Here is an 11,710-nt window from a genome sequence, read left to right as displayed (position 1 = left end):
CTATCAGACCGCGAGATGCAAGCACAGGAACACAGTATTGATTTGGGGGTTGTCAGCCACAACAAAAATTACAACATTCATGCCTTCCTCTACAGCTGAGTTGGTCAAGCTTCCTTTTTTGTCAGCATGGTAAAAGGAACTTTTCTTCTACCACCAAAAGCAGATAAGAACATTTAAGATTGATGTTGATTTCTGTATACAACTGAAAAACAGGGTAAATGAAACAAAACTTGTGTTCTCCTGAATCCACCAGGAGAAGATGCTGTTTTTTGAACAAACTCATTTGAATAGCCCTTGTGTTGTCTGTGTTACTGGCACATGTAATGTGCCAAGGCACAACACTAGCGCTGTGGGCTCCCAAGCTCCTAGCTGCATGGGTCTGTGTACATAGTATACCTGTGTAATATTCTGTATATTCGTTGAAAAGAGACTAGCCTTTTGCAGTGTTCATACCTGCCCAAGCTGCTCATAGCCTGTATCATAAAAATAACTGTAATGGGCAGGGCTGTGATTTAATACAGAGCATTACTGTTAAAAATGGAATAAATATTTATTGGGTGTTTTAGTCCAAGACTGTGAATGAGAAAAGACTATTGAAGTTTTGCAGTCTGCCGCAAAGGTGACCTAATCCTGTTACAAATCTGCTTTCTTTCTGAATAAACTTATTCAGATGGGCACTGACTATATGTATTTCTTCTGTTCAGATCACTTAAGAGACTTGGTCAGAAAAATGAAATAAAATAAGTACATAAATAAAAAGCTAGCCCACCTCTAGAGACTCCTGCTCTGGCACTGATGCCCCTTTTCACTGTTCTGTACACAGACTCAGACCAGTCTTCCTGAAGGGATGTTGTTACATCTTACTGCTTAACCATTTGAGACTTCTACTGCTTTTATAGGATGATTTATTTTTCAAGTGGAGAAGCGGAAGGTTTTTTTTTTTTTTTTTTTTTTTTTTAAGATTCAGGTACTACGCTTGTTATTGGAGTCCATTGGGGCTATTTTGTAAACTACTAAGAGCCTCCCCAAAAGTGATGAGCGCTCTTAATTTTTATTTACAACAATATAGTAGGCTAACCTAAGGGCAGGGGTGGCCCCTCTCTGCAGAGGCAAAGTCCTGCCTTTGTACCCTTACTGGTACACTCTCATTCCATATAAGCCCAGTACCACACATCTATATAATGATTTGTGGATTTTAATAATATTCTTTAGCCTGCTACTGCTGCAGATCAACAAATGCTTAAGTTTAAGGTAACTGTTAGCAGAGACATTTTTAYCTTGTTCAGTATTTCACTTTTTACCCTGTTCTATTTGGAAGTGTTYCCCCGACCTGGGTAGGATTTTATCTTGCCCAGTCAGAGTAGCTGGTATTCTCATCAGAATATATCTAACCTTTGGCAACCAGCAGATCAGAGGCTTCTTATTTTTCAAAATGARGCTCTAACATTTAGTTGAAGAAATATGTAGTTTCAGCTTTAACGGTACCATAACCATAGGGTTATAAGCCRCCCTATATGCAATCCCAGGGACAGACTGACCAGTTTCAGTGACAGAAAGACTAGAGCAGTGTAGGGCAAGCAATGGTTWTTAGCAATGGTTATTGCCTCAGTTGTGGGGATGCTGAAGTTGCATCCTGTAAAAACATGCAAGGATAGAAATAGCTGGAACACACATAGGAAGGAATCACTAGATACCTAGTCTGGTCCCCCAGCCCACACTAGTGTAAACTATGCATAAGAAGTTCAAAAGATTTTTAACTTATTAAAGTCTTAGTACGGAGACTCCACATGTAAGACAACCAGCTAGCTGGCAGCACTCAGTGCTGCATCGGTCAGCAGTACTAAAGGGATATAAAACACACCTGCAATCCCAAGGCTCGTGGATATTTTTCACAGCAAGAAGTGCTCGAACTCTGTTAAACCATGACATAAGGAATCCGCTGCAACTGTTGGTGCAACAGTGCTAAATTCAAGGATTRTGGTGAAACATGGCTGCTGTTAGAGTAAGAAATAAAACTGGCCTAAGACCTATGGCACTGCTTTGGCATAGAGACAGCAGTAATAAGGTTTACCCATTTTACCGCAGGACATAAATACCACCTCAGATTAAAAGCAAGTATTAAGTAAAAGCTGGCCATGCATGTTTTATACCACCTAYTTAGCCTGTACTTCAGATATGGCCCCAGCAGATACCGCTGGCCAGAGAAATTCTCCAACTCCACACCTGCTTGCTGTGTTTCATAAATAGGGCTGTGCAAAATACCCTTTTAAGAGCCAAGCAAACTGGTATGCAACACTCCCACCTTATGTACGTCCAGTCACTGGAGCACCTCCATGCACTTTCCTTTACAAGGGAGAAAGTTAACTTCAACATCTGATGAACTTTTTCACTCTATTGCAGCTCCTGGACAGCAGTGTCGATGCAGATCTGCTTTAAGTCCCTTATTAGTGATAACATCTGCATGCACATGTATCTTTTTAAGTTCTATGGGATGAAAAGATTAGGTTATTATAATTACAGTCTGAAAACCACCCAGAAAAAGAACAAGAGAGAGATGGTTTTATTCTAGTCATAGAGTCCTTCATTATACAGAAATGATACTTTATTTCATTCAATAAACAAGAGTGACAGGTAGATCACAAACTGCATCACAGCTACTACCAGCACTGAGACAGTTCACCCACAAGTCTGGGGTAATACAGTAACCCAACTGCACACAGCAGAGAATTTAACAATCAGCTCAAAAATTCAACGTCAGGATTTGGTTAATTTTGGGGTGTAATATATATATATGTATGTATATAGATATTCTTTCCCTACTTAAGTATTTCCTAAAATCCACATGGAAGCACAAATGGCTTTAAACACCTGGACATATATAGATTTTTGATCTTATATATATATTTATAGATATTTATAACAGTAAAGATATGTTTCTCATTACTACAATATACTTGTTTTAACTCCTTTAAGCAGCTGGGAGAGGAAAAAAAAACAGTTTCACTACAGTCACATCTGATGTGTGTGTATGTGTCACAAAATACAAACAGAACAAGCCATGAATGAGATTCGAGTCAGACCATTCCAGGACAGAACAGCTAAGAGGCAGGCAGAGAGTCTCAGAGGGAGCAGGCCTACATGTCAAATGGTGGTTTTGGACTCTCCGGGCGGGAGGGACTGGCCTTACTCGGCCGGCTGGAATTCAAAGATAAAAAAAAAAAAAAAAAAAAAAAAAAGAAAAAGAAAAGAAAAAAGAAAAGGGGAAGGGAAGGAAAAGGGGAAGAAGCGGTAAAACAATAGTTAAAACACAGAAAGAAACCAGCATCAGAACAACAGAGGATCCAGAAGAGAAGTCAAAGGCAATAGCACTGAAATAAGGTGACTTAAAACTGAATCAGACCCTTTTGAGGGCCTGTAACATAGGTGGCTCATTTAGCTCTGGTAGAGACATGACATCTGAAATGTACAGGGTTGATAGATTTTTAATTATTATTTTTTTAATACATGKAACATGAAAAGTAAAAACCAAACCTTAAGATGAATTGTGATCAACAACAGTTACAAGTTTCCCCAAACACGTACCATCCACATGCAAGAAAAGGCTAMGGAAGTCACCACGGTACCCAAAAAACACTGAAAGATGTGCTTATTCAAAGCAGAAATATTTTCAACAAAACATTACACAGCAAACTCCCTGAAAAACATTTGCTTGTCGTTCGCAAGGGGGGAGCAGCGTATCTATTGCCCCCTCCCAGCTGGGTTCAGCAAAGTCAGCCACGAGAGAGGAAGCGAGACAAATGCTGGCAGCAGCCAGCAGTTCGCCAGCAGCGTTTCCTCAGCTATTCCGGAGAGCSGAGCGCGGGCAGGTCCACGGGCCCCCCGCACCGAGGTGTGCGCGCTACCTCAGCCCTTGGGCTAGCAGGACTATGCCGAGCCATCGGGTTCCCCCCTTCTTGTTCTCCCCGCCTCGCTTTGAGATAAAGTTGATTGCACTGTTCCCAACGTGAGTTTTTGCACCTTAGAAGTAATCTAATACACAGGACATTTAATCTGTTCCTAACAGCGTCACGTGTTTTGAACGTATTTTTTCTGTTACGCCACGCTTTTGTCTTCTTAACTACAAGAAAAAATAGCTACAGARCTACAGATCGGTCCTAGGTGCTACAGCTAACTGATGCAGGCAGGACACTTATCCAGGGTAGACCAGGCAGATGAAACACCTGGATGGACAGCTGCCACTTGGACTTAAGGACGTGCCTGCAGCTGATCTCTCCAAGGAGCCTGTGCACTTCAGGGATCCATGCCACTGAATGAAGGCTACTCTACACTCACAAAGCAATACAGGACGCACGAGTGAAGACGAAGAGCTCGATCACTAGGCTAGTGCTTTACGACACACCGGGAAGGGGCGGTGGGAGGCAGAGATGTGGGATGGATGAGAGGAGTGACTGTGGCTGTGGAAGGGAGGGTGGAATGGGGAAGCCGCCAGCACGGCATTCGTCGCCAGCTGTCTACAGCCTCGAGTTATAAATCTAAGAGGGACGGTTCAGCCGGTCGGATTATGGTAGGTCGAGTAGGTGAGGCAGGGCCCCTTCTGCTGTGAAAAAGCAGAAAACAAAAACAAGAGAACACACACTGTGGTTAGCACAGCAATCGCAGTCACAATCACGCATGCTTCTCCACCTCACCCAAGCCAGCAAGAGCGAAAACCCAGCCGGGGCACAGCCCTGCACACCAGTGCTGCCCCACAGAGGAGACTCGCAGCTTAATTCAGGCCTCACATCAAAATCCCTGCCCAGCACAGATCATCAGTAAAGGAATCTGCTGCACAGCTAGTTTTGCTTTCCCTCTGCAAATTTGGAAGTCAGATTTATTGCCAGTGGCTGAACTGGCTCTGGAATGAGAGTTGAGAAGCATGGACAACAGAGAGCTCCTGTATCAAGCACATGGTAGTCACACAGCATGGATGGGGTCCTCTGAGAGGCACTGTCAGAGGTTCCTGGCAGTTTGGAGGAGCACCTTCTTCCCAAAAGCCTTAGATTTCCTATTCCTATACATGATACTGATCTTTGATATTAGGGTCAAACTTGCTGCTTTCCGCTCACTAGCTCTGGGACCCAGCAAACACAGCCTCCACTGACTTTAACGGGACTTTGGCCATTACAAYTCAGTTGCCTTTCAGCTCTCCTGCTAGTGTTTTAGCTAGGTAAACGGGCAGCAATTTAATCCACGCAGAGGGCAAACAGTTAAGTGTTCCAGGATCTCCTTCTGTAAGGGACTGGCAAGAAACAAAAACCTGGAAAAAACAAGGACAAAATCCCCATTGCCTCTCTCAACCCATTACTTGAAAGACTCCTTCAGATTCAATACAAGCTTTAAGAAAGTCTATACATAATCAAAGAGTRCTCTGGAAGTCAGCAAGCCTAATCTACATTTTTCCCTGCAGTGTCTACAATGTAAACAGCACCAAGATAGTGTATTGTAAGTGACAACTTAAACTGCTCAGCAGAAAGCCAGAGTAGTTTCACAGTCCAAAATGCCTGAAGTGCAAAGAGCAAAGAAAATAGGATTCAGACCAAAGAGAGGAAGAATTAGAACTGATCAAGCAGAATCCAGAGGTATAAAATTAAGGCCTCAACATTTCCACACTGGCAAGTTTTATGCTAACTTAGGTTACAGAAAATCAACTGACTGCTGGAAACAAAAGACCTCCCAGTATAAGAGTTTCTTCCYCTCCAGGAGTGAGGGTAGGTAGGAGGAAACAGAGGGAAAGAGGAGGGTATTTACACTGGTGCATCTTCTAGAAGTAGAGAAGTCTTGTTTCACACTGACAGCAAGTCTACAACGCCGTTGGTACCAGAGGAGCTATATTTCTACGAACTTCATTTTAGCAAATGTACAACTCTAGAGAGCAACTCTRTAGCTTATCCGATCTTAGTAGAATTTACTGCTCTGCATCTATTAAGTCCCAGATCCCAACCAAAACAATCACAACTACTTGTTCCTTSCCTTGTATGAGGACACATTAAAAAAGCTTCAGAAAGGAAAACGCTTCCAAACATTTTTTCCTTGACTGTAAGTGCAAGTGTAGCGGCAACTGTAAGACCCCATGTCAGCATGTCATTCCCAAATTACTCTTCCAGTCAAGCAAACAAGGATAGGATTAAATTAACCTGAAAACTACAACCATCTTGGAAGGATACTGAAGTAACACTATCACCCAGAAGAAACACTTGCAATGAGGTGTTATGGCTTGGAGAGCCTGTGATGTTGAGCTTCACGACATGCGGGATCCATGCATTCTCTCTCAAGGGTGCTCATGGTGTAGTAGCAACCAAGTAGCCATCTAACAACTGCTACTGACACTGGAACAAGTCCTACAGACCTCAGCAGTATATAGGTTTGATCTTTAATGAGACACTGCTGCGCCGTCATGTGTGTTGGATCAGTGTTYTTCAAGATGCTGAAAGGGCTTTTTGCATTTCAGGTGTTTGGACAGGTTGCCCTGACAGTCTCTCTGGATTCAAATGAAAAGGATGCTTGAAGTCACTGGACTACACAACATGTTCTGGCAATAGCGGCCACTTGACCCCACTAAAATAAATTAGGGCTGAAAGAAAAGCACAAATCATTTCCAGATAGATAGCCTGCTTTTTTGTAATGCACTATGATCGCTTTGCACAGATACTCATTCCTCTCATGACTCATAGATGCAGGGGCTGGCGCCGGCGCTGTCAGTTTTTAAGTTACAGATTTTTTTTTCCTTTCTGCTCAATTTTTTTGGAGGATTTCTTGAGCCCTTTGGAGGATCTGGCTGGTAAGGCTACAGAAGGCTGAGAACTGTTTCCCAAGCACAAAAAAGGGATGAAGATGTTCTCTCAAAGAGGCAAGATTTACCCCAATGTACTGTTTCAGTTTGTCAGAGTTAAGCGACTTCAATGAAGGAGGGCTTGGCTAGCAACTGTGTCAGGACAAGGAACAAAATGCCGTTCTCCAGGAAGCCCCTGGCAGTTTCCAGCACAAGGGAAGCAAAATCTGAATCCTGGCACAAGCCTGAGGAGACCAGTTACACTGACTGCCCTTTTCCTTTAAAGCTAGTCTTTCAAACCATATCCAAAGAGAAACATTGACCTGGTTCTGGAAGCATGGTTTCTAGGAAGCAAGAGGGTAATCATAATTTCTGCTCAGGAGGACTTGACCAAGACTGCAACACAGTACATTTACTCTCTTAAGCTGCAGAAGTCTGCTGTCAAAAGTTTATGACGACTTCATTATTACTTTTTTCCCCCTTGGTGCTCTTCACACCAGATTAAGAGCAGAGAATGCCCCTTAACAGCGAGTCCCAGAACAAAGTACAGACAACAGCAAATCTCTTTTCTGAYGTTTCTCACCAAGATGCATGTTTCCAAGGCTGCCAGAGATGTCTGCAGTCAGCAGAGGATTGGAGGAAATTTCTGATTGCTCCAACATCTCTGCAGTATGTCATCAACAAGGAGGGCTGGCAGATGACGTCCCCAAACAACTCGTCAATCACCGAACAATCACYGCATTGGGCTGATGCGATGTGGCACCTCTCGGCTTTAACAGCAGTTACATGCAGCAGTAACACAGTCACCACTCGCCGTTAAGACGAGCTAGCTGCAAACTGGCAGGCTCGCTGGTAGCTGCAAAGTCCTGGCCTCACACGGGGGGCTGAACCTGTGCTATTCCTGTGCAGGTACTGACCTCAGCGCACACACTCCCCCAGCCGTCACACCAGCAGCTGCAGGAGCCACAAGAGCTGCGGTTGCTCCATCGCCCAGAGCCAGACCTCTCACTTGGAGAAACGGCATCCATGCAGACAGGGAGAGCTGGCCTGAAACCAGCCCACAGCCACCCTGTGCTGCCCTCGCTTGCCACTTTGTCAGTTAGGGCTGGAAGGTCCGGGGAAAAGGGCTCAGGAGAATCTGTCAGACCTCCCTCTTCACCCTCCCACTCTTCTCCCCATCACTGTTAACAGGACACAGAAGAGTTGGTCCTTGAATGCTAGGCTAATGCCTGCCCCGACACCTTACTGTGTTGCTGAACAAGAACAACGGTGAAAAACACAGGGTGAGACAGGAAAGGGAAATAGGCAGGAGCCCAGGGCAGGAGGCCTGGGGGGCTACAGGTCACTAACCATTTCCTCACTCGRGGTGGGATGCTGAGGAGGGAGCAGGGTCCGAATGGAAGCTGAAGAGAAAAATTGAGAAGGAAAAGGGCCAACAGGAGAACGAGCAAAGGAAGTTTGCTTTTAACTGCAAGGATGGGAAACCAGGATAACAGGGAGTATTCAATGTCGGAGCAGAGTCGCTCTGTACTCAGACACTGAAGTCCTGATATTAATGACCCAAACTCCTCCCGACTTCCATGAGCACCATGGACACAGCAAGGAGTGGAGCACTTCTCCAAGCAAACACTGGAGTATAAGAAGAGGAGTCTGAACTAACAGCTCCCCAACTCTCAATCTCAAGGCTAAACATAACTGACAGATGGAAACCAGATCAAAACGGAGTTCATTCATTCCATCTCCTAGTCAGCGTGGATTTAAGCCAAATGAAAGATGCACGCTGTTTAGACCTTGAACCAGAACTCACTCCCCCATCCCCACTCCTCTACCCGCAGGCAGAGGAAGGTTCCTCTAATGACCTTCATTCAGCAACTGAGGCTCTTCCAGCTCCCTGCAGCTCCAGCAGCTGCTGTCTCTGATCAGCCAGCTTCTCTGTTCAAGACTCCTCCCTTTACGAGATCCTGGCAGAGGTGGTTCTTTGGACAAGGGACTCTGTCACTAATACAGGAGCTAGGCAGCACAGGCAAGCTGCAGAGCAAGAGTGATGGAGGATGGGGACACACTGACTCATGCATTGCGGGGAAAGTGCAGAACGTACCGTGGCCGCCAGTCCTCAGGGGTCACTGATAGTGATTCTGAAAGACAACACGAAATCAACATGGCAATTCAGACAGTTCAAGGCAGAAGCCACGCAGACTGTCGGGAAGGTGGAACAGAGACAGGCGTGCGCTTGCACAGACAGAGGCACACTCGCATCCCTCCGCCCCAGAGCTGGGCACGAGCGTGCACYGCCGGGCAGGGCTGCGCTCAGACTCTCGCATGCACTCGCATTCACAGCCTCATCCTCRCACGCATCCACAACCCCGCGGATGGCACACGGGGCCACGTTCAGAGTCCTCCTTCTATTCACACACCCGCCGGCTGTTGCTCGCTCTGCCACGCAGCCAGACATGCGCCAAGCGCAGACACGTGTCGGGGCTGACAGAGACCCCAAGCATGTTCACACCTGCTCAAACTCTGTCTGGGCACTGAGGCTGGGGGCCGACTTTCTCTCAGTGAGGATTCACATCTTTTGACTAGTGCTGAAACAAACAGCTCAGGAAAGAGGGAGATAATATGCTGTCCTGAGCCCGCAGTACCACTCGAGGGGAGAAGCAGGAGAAGATTTGTATTTTAGAGGCCACAAACCACAAGATCAGCTAGTCTGACCTCCTAAATAACTCAAGTCATAAAAATTGCATGACATTATCCTTGTAGTGGTGCTGATCACTTTATCTTTCTTTCTTGGATACATCAAAGGATGAAGAACCTGCTAGTGCCTTCAGCAAGCTTCTCCAATGGTTAAGGCATTCTCCCTAAATCAACAAATTTACAAAAGCTTTAATCCATGTACATAAATCATTTTGATTTGCCGTAATAGTTTGTTCTCCCATTAAGTTGACTGGATATGGTTTTCTTTCACAGATTGAAATGTCATGCACAGCCCCCAGTAGGTATACAGTCAGAATACAGTTCTTGTACACAAGCAGAACCTTATGTAGTTTCTAGCTGTCAACTCCCCAAAGCATATATATTTGGCAATACAGACTTCTGCAGCGACTGAAAAACTGCTGTATCTGGGGGTAGGGGCAAGACCTGTTTTAGCTGTACCTACTTTTACTCAGGAACACCTTCCTGCAAAAGGGAAGAAGCACAGGGTTCTTGTATGTGAAAGTATACACATCTATTCAATTATGTTTATGAGGAAGAAGCCAAGCAACACTGTCTTTCAGTTCATCATACAAAATCAGATGCTCGCACAAACTGAAGGCACAAACATACTGCTGTGTTGACACCAGTGTGCATATACATGCAGAAGTATGCTCAGTATACCATGCACCTGTGGTTCACTATCTTATAGCACCAACTGCTACAGCAAAGTCCACTTACTACCTACAAGAGCTCCATTTCACACTAAAGCGAAGTAGTAAAGTCCAGTTAGCAAGGGAAATGATAGGTATTAAAAAAAAAAAGCAACAATGGAGATGGCATTTGTTCACCCATGGCAGAAAGACCCAAGTCCAGGTGCTAGCAGGAAATGTTTTTATTCTATATACAGGAGAGGAAGATAGAGAGTCCCTTGCCATTGGAATTTCTGTTCATCAGCGAACTCAAATGACAAGCTGCATATCAGGATCTGGAGGAGTCTATGAACAACTGGAAGAATCAAAGAGCGGAATCATAACAAGCATAAACTTCACAGCTTCTGGAATTACTTCCTCAGCTTCAGATCAAGGCAGTCAGTAGCACGCAATCCAGCCTACCATCTCTCCTTCAAAAGGAAGGGACTACTCATTTAACTATGAAATATTCTTTCCTCTATTCCACTGTAGTTCCCATTCTTCCTCTAAATCTTTCTAGTCCATGAAAAAGGGATCAGCCAGAAGAGCCATGAAGGTAGACTACAGATTCTTTAAGAGAGGCCAATACTGTCCAGCCCACTTGGGAAATCCTATCATGACAATCAGGTATATAGAATATTTTTCATGAGTGAAAAATGAAATTGAGTGGGGAAAGATGAAGACAGAGAAATATGCAAGAAATATACTAAAAACAAAGGAATTAACAGTATATGGAAAAGCAGGATCACAATAAGCAAAAGTCAAAAATACACAGCAGAAGCATGCTGACATCCACAGCGCCACTAGCAGGACTGCAGTCTTTGGGCCAGAGGCAAATACGGATAGGTTATTGTGGGAACTACATCAAGGCACAGAAGGAAGACTAGGGCAGAGGTACCAAGAAAGAAAAACCATTTGCACATAGAGTCAAAAACTGGTCTACAATCTCTTTGGACCCACCCACTTCTGGGCTGGATACAGCCTGACAGAGAAAACTTCCTCTCCAAACAGGTAGTGCCTGGTGTGAGTTAGGGCATTATCACAGAGGGAAGACCAAAGAGCCGCTGCCGTATACCATCACTGCCCACAGCACTCTGGGTGTTTTCATAGAAAAGTGAAAAGCTCCAGACACATGCTACTGGCACCCACTGGAGAGCAGTTCTTTCCACACAAGGGAAGCATTTCGTTATGCATGTCATTTGGGAATTTCTGGTTATGTTCATTCTTTACTCTGCCATTACTTTCACCCTCATAGGGAGATCAGCCACCCAACACGAAAACATTCCTGGTTATAGATTGCTTTCTAAGTTCTCCCTAGGAAAACATGCAAAGTTGCACAGGCTACAGTCCCTTATTACTCTGAAGTGTATATAAAGTGATTGAATAGGAAGGGGATTAAATTTCCTAATAAGAAAGCAAAGCTGTGTCATTTGAACCTCTAGGCTGGAAAATGTGCTCAAGTTTATTGCAGAAGCAATAAACATGTCCACACACAAAGAGCAAAATTCAATTTCTCCCACCA

General features: G+C 44.6%; 1 protein-coding gene across 7 annotated transcripts in view; it reads right to left on the bottom strand.

Moving 5' to 3' along the window:
• Nucleotides 1–2,545: 2,545 nt before the first annotated feature.
• DNM1 (dynamin 1) overlaps nt 2,546–11,710 on the bottom strand; it is a 72,687-nt gene continuing 63,522 nt past the window's right edge. For 4 of the 7 annotated variants that reach the window (XM_085312097.1, XM_085312099.1, XM_085312098.1 and 1 more), the window contains one exon: nt 3,465–4,597. In XM_085312097.1, the coding sequence (XP_085168223.1) occupies nt 4,525–4,597 (73 nt within the window). In that variant the 3' untranslated portion in view covers nt 3,465–4,524. Of the gene's footprint in view, nt 3,196–3,464; nt 4,598–8,906; nt 8,944–11,710 lie in introns of those variants that run through there. The other 3 variants (XM_085312101.1, XM_085312103.1, XM_085312100.1) reach the window with 2 other exon arrangements.

The sequence above is a fragment of the Rhea americana genome, unplaced genomic scaffold, assembly GCF_003343005.1.
Source record: "Rhea americana isolate MKP2758 unplaced genomic scaffold, rheAme1 scaffold_357, whole genome shotgun sequence".
In the NCBI taxonomy this organism is placed as follows: Eukaryota; Metazoa; Chordata; class Aves; order Rheiformes; family Rheidae; genus Rhea; species Rhea americana.
The sequence above is the reverse complement of the archived record's forward strand: the minus strand, read 5'-3'. Positions and strand labels throughout refer to the sequence as shown.